The sequence below is a fragment of the Pelecanus crispus genome, chromosome 2 (assembly GCF_030463565.1).
Source record: "Pelecanus crispus isolate bPelCri1 chromosome 2, bPelCri1.pri, whole genome shotgun sequence".
Lineage (NCBI taxonomy): Eukaryota > Metazoa > Chordata > Aves > Pelecaniformes > Pelecanidae > Pelecanus > Pelecanus crispus.
Window position 1 is genome coordinate 108,229,188 of NC_134644.1, and position 12,897 is coordinate 108,242,084.

The 12,897-nt window shown below is 43.3% G+C and overlaps 1 protein-coding gene across 3 annotated transcripts; it reads left to right on the top strand.

Moving 5' to 3' along the window:
• Positions 1-2,624: 2,624 nt before the first annotated feature.
• Positions 2,625-10,460, top strand: C2H6orf62 (chromosome 2 C6orf62 homolog). Of its 3 annotated transcripts, XM_075728281.1 has the most exons (6): positions 2,625-4,743; positions 6,714-6,890; positions 7,469-7,591; positions 8,475-8,609; positions 9,174-9,300; positions 9,485-9,519. In XM_075728281.1, exons 1-5 carry the CDS (start codon positions 4,615-4,617, stop codon positions 9,297-9,299), a joined length of 690 nt encoding a protein of 229 aa, XP_075584396.1. In that variant the 5' UTR covers positions 2,625-4,614; the 3' UTR covers position 9,300; positions 9,485-9,519. The 3 variants fall into 3 exon arrangements, with proteins under 3 accessions (XP_075584396.1, XP_009479513.1, XP_075584397.1); XM_009481238.2 differs by having other exon boundaries at positions 2,626-4,743; positions 9,174-10,460; XM_075728282.1 differs by lacking the exon at positions 9,174-9,300 and having other exon boundaries at positions 2,632-4,743; positions 9,485-10,460.
• The last annotated feature ends 2,437 nt before the right edge of the window (positions 10,461-12,897 follow it).

Sequence of the window (12,897 nt, forward strand, 5' to 3'; positions counted from 1 at the left end):
ATAAGGAGGAGCAGCAATCTATACACGAGGAACCCGGAGTGGTTTCAGTTCCCCGTCCCCTTCTGAAATGTGAAAGGATTTGAGCCGCCTGAGTTTGCAGAAGGCAGCTGGTGGCTGCTTAACATGTAATACGCTGTACCCGATCTCCCGTTTCCTCTAAGTATACACATGTGTTTCCTCTAAGTATATATATATTCCTCTCCGCATAGCTCTTCTAGAAAGTCCTCCAGAAGAAAAACTGTTCTTGTGCCAGCACGACATTTGACAAAATTTTCTGGATGCATTCCTCAGCCTGGGGCTGGGCAGCTGCCCGATCCCTTCTGGCAAAGGGCAGTGGCTGCGGCTGCCTCCCCGCACTCGAGACGGCAGCTGGAGTTACTGGGCTGGAAGAAAGCTCCTTCCTTTTCTCCTCCACGGGCAGGCAAGGCGCCAGTTCCCTGGGAGGGCCTTCTGCGCCAGGGCAATCCCCGCGCCAGGCAGAGCTGCTGCGCCGGCACAAAGAGGGTCGCAGGCCAAGCGTGAGTCACGGCTCAAAATAGCAGCGGGCTCAAGAGGGGATTTCAGCCGGCAGCACGAAATGCCGTACAGGGCAGCACGGCAAACAAAACCTCTTTGACTGAAAAAGCGGGTACCTAAACACAGCTCGTGTTAAGGCCAGACTGATATTACAGCTAAAAAATGTTGGCATTCTGAAACAGTCCCAGCAGTGCAGAGCTGATGTAATACTCCTGTTTAGATGCCTTGCTTTTTGCCTCCAAATGCGGGGTTATTTTCAGTCGGCCTAGCCATTAGGAGTGAACAGCAGTCTGTAGCGGGTAAAAATCACCCGTTTCCGCTCCGTTCCTGTTCAAACAACAGGGGAGCGTTCTGGGCGATGCCGGTGAGAGGGAAGGCAAGATGGAGTGTTTGCATCAGAGGGCCTGACTGATGCCAGGCGAAGGCAGCGAGGTCTAAGGGCTGGGCCATGGCAGCTGCCCACAACGAGACAGGCAGGAGGGAAGTCGACAAGGTGTCCGAGGCAAAGTGTGTAAAGGAAAGGCACGCTAAAGCGAAATAACTAATATGAAGGTCAAGAGAGACCAAGGGAAACCAGCAGAGACAAGTAAGAGCAGAGACTGGGGGAAAAAATATTCTGAAATCCACTGGAGTGTATTGGGGAGTGCCATCGCCACGCTGCGTGGGCTTTGAAACACAATCCAGTGAGACAGACGGTGCCCGCACTTGTCTCCCACTTGTAATCTTTTGAATATTGTTGCTGTTCTGGTGAGTCCCGGGCTCCCGCTTCCAGAGGGAAGGTGGCAGAGACGCCTTCACCCCCCGCCCTGGCAGCCTGTGCCCGGCTGTAGCGCAAACCAGCGAGTCACCGTCCTCTTAGCAGACTCCGCTGCAGTGCAGCGCCAACCTGCACCGCCGGGCGTTTTGGAAGCACCTCCAGCCCGGGTAATTTTGGATGGCGAGGCTTTCCCTGGCACGCCTGAAGGGAGGCAGGAGGGGGAGGCCTGGGCCCAGTGCAAAGATGGCGGTTCTGCCTACTCCCCTCGGGCCTGCCAACGTGAAGAACCCCGCTGAAAGCAAGCCGTGCCCTTGCTTCTGCGTCCCTGCAGGGAAGGTGGAAGGTGCCTTTCCTTTTGGCATGGAAATAAAAATGCTTACTTTTCTCCAGGGATTAGGTTTGCGCCTCTGGAATGGCAATTACTTATGCATGAAAATTAGGCAGCCTCCCCGGGAAGCGTGATGAGGGCTGTGGAGGGGAAACGCGCTTGTTCTTGGTGCAACATCAGTACTGGAGGCAGACCATCGCCCTGTAATCTTTTTAGACAAATGCTGGGTTTGTGTTTGGGTTTTTTTATTATTATTTACAGTTTACTTCGCGTACGTATGCTGGGCTAAATACAAACCCCAACGAACGCAATTAAACAAAACGGGCCTCTACAAGACTTAAAAGCTGCATTTCCCAGTAACACCACGACGCTTAAGGTTGAAACAAGTTTAAGCACTGCCTTCGCGTACGGTGGGACCGCGGCGGGGGACGGATTTGGGAAGGAGCCATTTGTGGGGGGGAGGGCTGTCCCGGGCAGATACCACCTCAGGCGGGGGGGGGGGGCAGGGGGGGCGGCGTTCCCTTCCTTCCCCTTTGCCTTCCTGCTCTGCCCCCCCCCCCCCCCCGGAGAACGGCGTTGAGCAACTCCATCCGGGTCCTTGTGCCGCGGGCTGTGCCCGACTCGGCATCACGTGGGGCATGAGGGCGGTGACACGAGGCGTCAGAGTGCGGGGGGAGAAGGAGCAGGGGAAGCGCGACCCGGATTCTTGGCGTGGAGGCGGCTCGGGGGCGCTCTGCCGCTGCTGCACTCTCCTCTGCTGCTTGCCAAAACGGGAGTGCCCGCGGCTAGCGAAGTTACCGCTGAGCCTTCCTGCCTGGCGCAAAAGATTCTATACCCCCCCCCGGGGACCCGAGCGCTTGGTACGCGCCGGCCGAGCGCGCTTGCGCAGTGCGGGCAGGGCGGTGCCTGTGTGACTCAGGCGCTGCCATTTTGAGCGGTGGGTCCCGGCCGCGCAGCTCTGCTCCGCGCTCGCTCCGAGCCGAGGTACAGGCGCAGACTGAGGCGCTTCCGCTCGCTCCTGCCGTCGCCTTCGAGGACGTCCCGGGGCCGCCTGGGCGAAGAGAGGCTCTCCTCAGCCCTTTCGTCCTTCTCCCGGCCGTTCTCCGCCGCCGCTCCGGGATCTCTATGCCCGCCGCCCTCCGTAGGAGCCACTAGCGCAGGGACCCGCCGCCGTCTCCTCCTCCTTCCGCTGCTGCCACCGCCGTCGCCTCTTCCTCCTTCTCCTCTTCCTCTCTCCGCCACCATTTCCCCACTCCCCGGCACCGGGGCGCTGAGCTAGACTATGGGGACCAGGTTGGGGCTGAGCAGCGGCAGAGCGGGCGGCCCGGTCACCGTGTCCACTGCGGCAGGGATGGGGGGGCTCCGCGGCTTCGTGGCTTTATCTTGACATGGCTTCTCTCCGTGCTGCTAGCAGCGCCGCCGCCTCCACTGCTCCTCCTGCGCCCGCCGGCTGCGGGTAGCGAGCGGGCCACGGTCTCGGTCTCTTGTCTGAGTCTCTCAGTCTCTTGCTTAAGTGGGGGGAAGTTTTGGGAGGGGTTCATTTTTTTTGTTTTGTTTTTGTTTTCCTTTCTTTTTTTTTCCTTTTTGTCAAGAGAGGAGGGGGGGGAATACTTCTTCCTCCTCTTCTTAACCTGGTCCGGCAGATTTGCTAACCTAAAAACTTTTAACCCCGACTAATCCAACATCTGGGGGGGAAAATGTCTGGAGAGAGGAAGAAAATAACCTGATAATTGGGGATTTGCTTTTTGGGGGGGAGGGTGTTTTCGAGGTTTAAAATTGCAATCTAGCCTTGCAATTAAAAAAACCTCGCAAAAATTTTGACACCAAAAACCTGTTTTGCGAGAGGAGCAGGAGCAAAACTCTCCATGTTTTCCAAGTCGTGACCATGAAGTGAGAGGGGAGACGCCGTGCCACTGTGGGTGTCCCGCTGCCCTGGGCACAGGCTGCCCTCTGCAGCCTCTGCCGTCTTGTGTAGAGAGAGGCCTAAGGAGAAGTGAAAAGCTTTGGCCATGCACAGCCTCGGCTAGCCGTGCTCGCTGCGGAGCGCAGCAGCAGCAGAGAGAGAAGGATTCCCGGGGGATCAGCAGCCCAGGGAGTGTGTGAGGTTTTGGGGGATGTAGGGCTCTCCCACTGGTAAGGAGCCTGGGTTTGGGGCACTGATTTGAGTTTCAGTCTCTAGGTGAGATAATACTGTCCCTTGAACCCCTGCCCACCCCTCATCTGTGGCCATCATGATCTCTCTTGTCTTTGGCAGCAGTAGCCTCAGGGCAATGATGTGCCTGATGATGAGCAGGATGAAGTTAGAAATGACTCCACTGTGTTTTCTCTTTGCTCCCCTGCAAACCAGCACTGTGTTGTCTGTAGTTGATTTTGTTGTTGTTGGCAGAGAAATGTCATGCCTCCCAGGATGTGCACTCCTCCTTTGCACCCTTTTCTCTGCTCTCCACCAAGTGTAATAATTCTAAAGAAGAAAAAAAAGGCAACATAGCAATAGTGGAAAGCTGAGAACAATAATCAGTAGAGTCATGAATCTGGCTGGGGTAAAACGCAATTTGTAATTTCAGCTTCATTTTTTTTTTTGTAAGCAGAGCAAAAGTACCCCCCCCATGGATTGGGCTTGTGCCAGTTGCTTTTTATTGTACACATAAATTGTGATAAGATTTGTTGGGGTTTTTTTGGTTTTTTTTTCCCATTCTTACCCACTTATTCCTGCGGCTAAACTGTTCAAATTTTTGTTTTCAAAATTTTTAGGGTTTTTTTTTTCTTGTTTTATTGTAAAACCTCTCGTCCAGCCATGGCTGGACAACTACTTACTTTGTTTCTTGACCCCTCCAATACGACATTCTCGTAAAATATTGCCTGAGGTGCGATTTTGGGTTACATTCGCGTTTTATCTATTCAGTCGTATTAGCAGGAATAAAACGACTTGTTTCTGTTGTACTTGAGTCTTACGAAAAGGTGCCCATAGTTTAGCGACAGTTTCCAAAGGCTTTAGTACCACCTTTATTACAAAATGGGGGACCCAAACTCCCGGAAGAAACAAGCTCTGAACAGACTTCGTGCTCAGCTTAGAAAGAAAAAAGAATCTTTAGCTGACCAGTTTGACTTCAAGATGTACATTGCCTTTGTGTTCAAAGACAAGGTAACTTGGTTTTAATGTTTCTCTCTAACTCTGTTGCAATGCATGTTAACTAAGCTGTGCAAAATCATGCTGCCTGATTGCATCTTAACAGTTTATCCTTTAATAGATTCCATTGACTTTTTAACTTCTTTTAATTGCTAATTGCTGTAATATTTACTTAGTTCATATTTGTCATTTTGGCTTTTCCTGTGTTTGTAGTTTTGTAATGCAGAGGGTGCCAGTGCCTCATTAAATGATTACTTGGTAACTTCTGTATTGGGTAAATATTTTTCAAAGTTAATACTGTAATTCGTTAAGCCAAATTGGGGTCTGAATTGTGTAATTGTTGGCTGTGAACAGTTGAGTTGAAAAGGGAGACCTGGCTGGAGTGATTGCTAAGTTACTGTGTTTATCTGGTTAAAGCAGAAGGGAGAACCTGGCAGCTGAAGGGAGGAGTCGCAAAATGCCGTACTGAAATGGCCCAAGCACGCAGGCATATGTGAAACCATTTTGAAAGGGAGTAGGCAGGGAAAAGAGGAAGTCTTCATTTGCTTGTCTGCTTTGTCTGCTGCTGCTGGGTGCTGCGCATTTGGCCCAGGGTGGGGAGCCTGGTGGTATTTCTAAAGCTAACTATAGACCCAGAATTGTAAGAGAGTTTCCGTCCATAGAGGGTGAAGAAAAATGGTTGCTTTTAGTAAGTGAATGTGCTGAACAAATGGTGAGGAAGTGAAGACAGAAGCAAATGGTAACAGAGTACATAATGCAGGCAGTGCATGCAGATAAGCACTGAAATTATTTAATCACCTCAAATGTATAGTTCTTGCATTCGCTGTGATAGTTGTGTTTTTAGTGAAGACTCTGTTCTTTGGACTTTTTTGCATTGAAAAGTTTCCTTAAAATTCCCAATTCCCAAATTCTTCAATTTGCTTTTGTTCATCAGTTCTAGTGTGAACAGATGGATATAGTGGGATGCAATTTCTTTGTACTGTCTCATAGTAGTACAGAGAAATACAAATGTTTAAGCAGTCATAACAATTAGATTTTCTTAGATGATGTGACTTAATGGTTTTAGTTGGAACATTCATACTACTTTCTGGTTCCTTTGTAGAAATTTTTTGCAAATGCCTGTTTAAATCCTGTAGCATTTGCTTATATCACAGTGAACTGAAGACATCCAGTACCAGTTTGCTTAAAGTAGGAGTTTAATTCAGCCTAGCTTGGTCAGCAAATAGTTGGTTGTTATGTATGTTCTGGCTGGGGGTGTGGAGTGTTACTTGATAAAATATGCTTTGTCTATCATGTAGTTCTTAAATAGGTCAAGACTTCTCATGAGCTACAAGAAAGCTGTTAGAAGCAGTCATACAACTTTAAGTGATTTTACATACAGCAAAAACTGTTCTTCCAGATTCCCCATGTTTTGGCCTTGCTTGAGAGCTTTGAAATATTCGTAGTGAGCATGAAAGTTATTTATCAAATTAAAATAGTCCTTCTTTGAGAAGGTTATGGTGTGTAGCTAATTTGAGATTGGATCTTGATCACCCGCTGTTACTAAATGTGGCATTGAAAGACCTCACTTTTCATAAAAGGCCAACTTTAAAGTATTGCAAAGGGGGAAAAAAAGTGTTACTTGATTGGCAAGGAGAAGCTTGCAGAGGGCTCTTGGTCAACCCAAAGTCATGTATTCTACGTGATAAAAGGGCAGTTCTGTTAATGTTTAGATACAGCTTTAATGTTTGCAAGATTGGCATGTAAATCTGCATCTTTGACTACAAAAAACATGTTCAACTTTTTTAAAAAGTTGTTGGACTGATTCTGTTTAATTTATAAAATTTTGCATGTAAATTTTAGTGTGGTTTGTGTTAAAGTCCTAACTTACGTGATGTGCACTTTATATATGAATGCTAACAGAAAATCACAAATTCTGAAATAAACTGTTATCTCTAATTGCCTAGAGAGGATTGTAATCTTAATGTAACCTGTGCTTTTTTTAGAAGAAAAAGTCAGCGCTTTTTGAAGTGTCTGAAGTGATACCAGTCATGACCAATAATTATGAAGAAAATATCCTGAAAGGTGTGCGGGATTCCAGCTATTCTTTGGAAAGTTCCTTAGAGCTTCTGCAGAAGGATGTAGTACAGCTTCATGCACCCCGCTACCAGTCTATGCGCAGGGTAAAGTTCCTCTTTAAACTTGCTGAATTTTAGTTTTTCAACAATTGTGCTTTTCTTTGTGAATCTTAAAGCTAATCCTGCTTTCTTTTATTTTCTCAACTCTTCTGCTGCATGAGGGTTCTGCGGACATGTGTTTATGGGGTCTAGTTTGAAGGGCAACAGCATATGTATTCTGAAATTCTGTGTAAATATCTAGTGCTCAAGCTTTATCTTTCATCTGTCTCATTTAAATATGCCTTGGGAATTGTATCTTCTTGCCATCCTTGTCCTTTAGTAAGCATGTGTTCTTGCAGCAGCTCTTGCTGTACAACTAAGTGGTTTTGCTTTATGAATATTGGAAGATAGACAGTCTTTGCTAATGTTTTCTTAAAGTTGGAATTTATATTAACTGGATGCTGATATTAAAACTCAGTGGAAAGCAAGGAAGACTTCAGTTGTGCTATGAATTGTACAAATGGAAAATTACATAAATGTGGTAATAAGTACCACCTTTAAATTATGTGCCTGTATAGATAAGTTGCTTATCTGTATCTTTAACTAATGGAGGGAATGTAAGTACAGAACTTTCCCACTTACAGGATGTGATCGGCTGTACCCAGGAGATGGACTTCATTCTTTGGCCTCGTAATGATATTGAGAAGATAGTCTGTCTCCTGTTTTCTCGGTGGAAGGGATCTGATGAACCCTTTAGGCCTGTTCAGGTATTTGGTTTTGGTTTTTTAACTTCAATAAGTAACTTACACCCAGAGGGGAGGATAAGTACTCTCTCTTCTTAACCAGTAGGTTGATAAGGTATGTGACTCCTGCAGATGTTGGAAAGTATGTGGTCTGGTTTTATTTATAAAGCAGTCAATGTTTTGAATGCCAAATTCTGCTTCCTAACTTTATGCACTGTTATATTAGCACTTCCAAAATTTAAGCATCTGAAGGACCTTTACAAATAACATGTATGTATAAATACATATATTGTGTTAGTATTTGTAGAAGTGGATTAGATGTGGCTCTTAGTACAATGGACTCTTTGCCTAAATATAATGGTGTCATTAAGGTTCTGTGAGTATCCCAAGCTGCTGTATTTTGGTAGGTGAAAGAGGGTCTGAGACGGATGGAATTTTTGCATTATAATTTTACCTCAAAATAAATTTCAAACACTTTATTTTTTTCAGTGGCCAGCTTTAGCTGTTTACATTGAGATTTTTGAACAATGTTATATGTATTTTCTGTGCTGGTTCTGCAATAATAGTAAGTTATTGGAAGAAATGTGCTGTACTGTTGATGCACAGGGATGTTCTGCCACAAGCAGCTAAGTCTGGGTTTATATATGCAGTTAAAGTTGTACCTTTGAATTGTTAATATGTCATTGCAATGGCTAATGTCAGTGTTGGCAGAATGAGACTAGGAAATTCTTTAAATTGTGCCGAGACTCAAGTGTGTCGTTGCTGTGGTCCTCGATTTCTGCTTTTCATAGATGAGAAAAGGAAAGAAACAAAAGTGGTTGTAAAGCCCCATATTGAAGGAAATTAATTGGTTAAATGTGAGCTTTAGCTTAATAAATATTTTATTCTCCTCCCTCACACAATGCAGGCCAAGTTTGAATTTCATCATGGTGACTATGAAAAACAGTTTCTGCATGTTCTGAGCCGAAAGGACAAGACTGGAATTGTTGTCAACAACCCTAACCAGTCAGTGTTTCTCTTCATTGACAGACAGCACTTGCAGGTAAGCTTATTTTGTCCATCTTTTTAACAAGTGTGTTTTAATCATAAAATACTTTTTCTTCTTAGGTACATCAGTGATTTTACTGCAAAATACTCAAGTAGAAAAACAGATCATATGTTCATGCTTGCATTTCGGCAGTTTCAGGGGAAACTTATGCTATAAATAGGATTCATACATGCAAAAACTAGCTACGGGCTACAGTTGTGTTCACACAGAATTAATGTTCTTGTGTTAAAAATTAAGTTCTAAAATAGATTTAACAGTCATTTGGAAAAATTAAAACATTGGCTTCATTTGGGTGATACTACAGGAATTATTCAAGTGAAGAATGAACGGAATAGTGAAAATACTTTAGGCATTAGAGGTCGCAGACTAATTCTGAGTTCAGGCTGCTTATATGGATGAAACAGCGGCTTTTAAATGTCCATGTTGTTTCTCCACAACCAGCAGTACACTGGTTCTTGGCTGGATTCAGATTGGGCTGGATCTGCTGGGGGTCTGCCTATTAGCCTTGAGTTAACTTGCATGTTTAATAGCTTTTCTTTGGGTTTTCTTTGCCTCTAGACTCCAAAAAACAAAGCTACAATCTTCAAGTTATGCAGCATCTGCCTGTACCTGCCACAGGAGCAGCTCACTCACTGGACGGTTGGTACCATAGAGGATCACCTCCGTCCTTACATGCCAGAGTAAGGTACTGGCCAGCAAAATGGGGAAGATCACAGAATGCAGCAGTGGATTTTCACTTTCCTCACCACTTTATTCTTTCAGAATTTAGAAGAAAATGGACTCATGTTCAGAACACTATACATTGTGAAACTTGATCATCCTGGATTTTTTTTATCATTTGTATCTCAGAACTTTACAATTTTTTTTAGATGTTTTCTGCATGGACCTTGTGAAAGAGAGGATGCTCTGCACACTTCTGCACTGCATCAGCATCTTGCTAAAATGTGAAATGAAGGGACTGTACACTGAAACAAATGTATCCGAAAGCACAAGGTGATCATTTGTGGTGGTGTTCCCATTTGTGCTGGTCATGTCCCCTAACATCTATAATGTTAACCATCAGTATTTGGAGGGTGAGAAGTGAATGTAACGGGTATAAAAGCCTTATAGCTGTGCTGTTAACGATTGTATCAAAGAGCACTATCATTCATTTTAATGAACAGAAAAGTGGCTATTACAATAGGAAGTAAATGCGGGAAAGAAATCTTTCTTTTTGGAAAAAAAAAAAGCATCTCATTTAATGTGTAGGCATTTTTTGCCTCTTTTATTTTGCTGGGCCATGTCTGAGTTTACTGGCACTTTTGTTTTGGATCTCTTTCCCCAAGTTGCTGTATAACTGTATGAAAGTATTCTTTTGAGTTGGATGCATTTATACAGATGAGGCAGACCTGGAGTCTGAAGTTGCTAAAGCAGCTAAAAATAAAGTAAAATAATAGCTGCAGAAACAATGTTGGTAGAGGATTATTTTTTCTTGAGAGTTGAGACTTGTAAACTTGCAGGTAAACTGTGCAGGAAATACTGGTTTCTAAAACATTTCTTATGGAAAACCCATTGAGGTTTTTTTCTTTTGGAATAGACATTATAAAACAATGTAAAATAGTGTTTGGAGTGTCAAAAGTTGGTTCTGACAGAACATTTTAAGATTGTGCAATGATAAAAGGAAGACTACTGTATAGTTTTGATGACTAAGAAGGCTCTGCTTAAGGGTTGAGTACTTTACTGGAGTAAAACTGCATAAGCCTGCTCCCTTTGGATAAAACTAGTGCTTACCTGTTTAAAACTTGTATTTAGCTTTTGTTTGGAATTGGAAAAAATTGGAACTTAAATAAATTAGGTGAAAGATGACTGGTTTTATTTATGGAAATCCTATGAATTGAATTTTAGTGGCATCTTGACAGTGTCACCCATTACAAACACGGAAAATGTACAGACTGTAAAATGGTATTAAGATTAACAAAGATTAGCGGCAAAGGTGTTCTTACGTATGTGGGCAATATGTTTTGAAAAGTAGCTGTTGGAAAGAATTGAATTACTAGCATACTATTGTATTGGTACATGGATATTTTTAGTTGTTTGGTCATATGGTCTTACAGGTTAAACTGGAGCACCCTAGAAAAACACCACCTGAAAGCTGCAACTTCACATTGATAAATACCTTGAGTTACAAAGAAATATTTTGAAAATGCTGCTCTACAGAATGCTAAGACTTTCTAGAATACTTAGTAAGCACCATATCTGCTAATAGTACTTAAAATTTCCCAGCTTTAAGCGCCTGTTCTCTGATTGGTCTGTAAGACATAACACCAAGTGTCCACCCAAAGCTTGAGATGGGTTTTGTAGGGTCTTGAACATTCAAGTTTCATGAGTTTGGATTTTGCTTCCTAAGTGTAATCCCTTTGTTTCTTCTTAATTTGTCATTTTGGACATCATCTCACAGCAGTGACAATATGGTCATAGTTATCTTGGTTAGCAAAGCAAATGACTTAGTAGTACTTGCGTTAGGAATTCTGGTTTTCTCCATTCTGGTTTCTCTTGCAAAGAGGCCTCAAGATGTTGGCCTGAGTGGCTGTGTACAATGCTTTTTAAGTGGCAGCATTGGTATTATCCTTAACTTTAGTTCTCTGTATTACAGGGAACAACCTGTTCAGTTTAATCACTCTCTTAGTTTTATATGGGATGCATAAGATGCACAGGCTACTCATTTGTTCTTTGTGACAGTGATCCTGGAGATACTATGCTTTCTTGGGAGAACATAGTTGTATAATGCTAATTTTGTTAAATGTGGTCTCTTCTACCTAGCTAACAAATGTTATGCTTTTGTTGTGCTATCAGATTGAGTTGATAGCCATCTGCATGGTGTAAGTTGTGGAAAAAAAGATAAAGGGGAACAATGGGCTTCAGAGCATGAGAATCTCAGGGAGCGTACGAGAGTTTGTTCTTAAGTGATTTGGCATCTTTGAAAGGTGTCTTTCTCCATGTAAACAGGACGCCTTTTGAGGGAAAAGATTAAACTTGAAATTATCCCACTCTTTCCCAATGGAGCTTCTAGTTCAATCTCAGAATATTCTTCTGTTAAGTTACTTCAGCAAAATGCCCTTCAGAAGTGAATGGAAGCAGTTGATAATGTCTAGGTTTTGGTTCCGGGCTCCCCTGATATCAGCTTAGTGGCTTTTTGGTAGGCTTTCTTAACTTCATAGTGAGGTTTTTATCTTGCAAAACTAATGTTCACAAAGCACAGTATGTGACTGTGTAAACCTAATTAGTTTGTTCAGTGGGGCTGTTTGTAAATACAAAAAGGGCTCTTTTACAAGACAAGAATTTTGGTTACTACCTGCTGTCAACTGCTTGTGTGGCTCCTTTGGATATGCTAATACCAAGAATTGAAATACACTCAGTATCTCATCTGTATATGGGAGTTTTACCAGGCTTTCGCTTGAGGATTTGTCATGTGAACTTGGCAAGTGCAAATGGGGCAAAGGTAAATGTGGAGGCAGCAAAATTAAGTAGACAGAGGCCCATTAAATCTTTTGCATCTAAATGAAGTGTCTGGTGAAGGGAAGATTGTGTCAGGTGCTTCCCAGATGACAAGGAGAAACTACTTAAATGTCACAGTCTGTACATGACTCTATAGTTTCCCTTTTCAAGCTTCTTCAGCTGCACGAGCATTATCAAAAATATGGTAAGATGGACAAAACTGCTTGTACAAGCATTGCCCAGATGTAATAGGCCTGTAGCTAGTTTGCAGTTGATGCTCTTTGTCACATCTGTCTCAAAGCGTAAATTGTTTCTCAAAAGCTATTTTGTTACACTAAAATTGCTGTGTTAAGTGATACATCATGTACTAGAAACACTTTGGGATTATTATTCAGTGTTTCTCTTTAAAAAAAAAAAAAAACAACACCACAACTGGTTACTCAAACTAGAACTAGTCTTTGAGCATTGAAAGCTTTAGATCAAGGTACTGATCTCTTGTTACAAGTTGATTTTTTTGCACAGTAAAATGTTAAGCCTATTAGAAACAAAGCTGGTGGAAAGACGGTAATTTTGCCAGTTTCAATTTTCTAATACTTTCTAAAATAAGTCTGTGAAAGACCTACTTGATCTGTATTTATAAAATATGAAGCAGACCTTCACTACAGGTAGGTGCTCTGGTCCTTGTGAATGACCACATCTTTTTGTTGGCATGTTAAGGCATAATGTGTTAAAATTACTTTAAAACCTGATACAAGTGCCATAAACTCCTGCTCCTTGTACATTCTCCTGGCTTGTGAGCTCTACAGGT

What these genes read in the sequence shown, in the direction of transcription:
- C2H6orf62 (XM_075728281.1), top strand. Translation starts at nt 4,615, where the DNA reads ATGGGGGACCCAAACTCCCGGAAGAAACAAGCTCTGAACAGACTTCGT. An exon ending in GCTACCAGTCTATGCGCAGG is followed by an intron (nt 6,891 to 7,468) that starts GTAAAGTTCCTC and finishes TCCCACTTACAG; the next exon opens with GATGTGATCGGCTGTACCCA. An exon ending in AACCCTTTAGGCCTGTTCAG is followed by an intron (nt 7,592 to 8,474) that starts GTATTTGGTTTT and finishes CACACAATGCAG; the next exon opens with GCCAAGTTTGAATTTCATCA.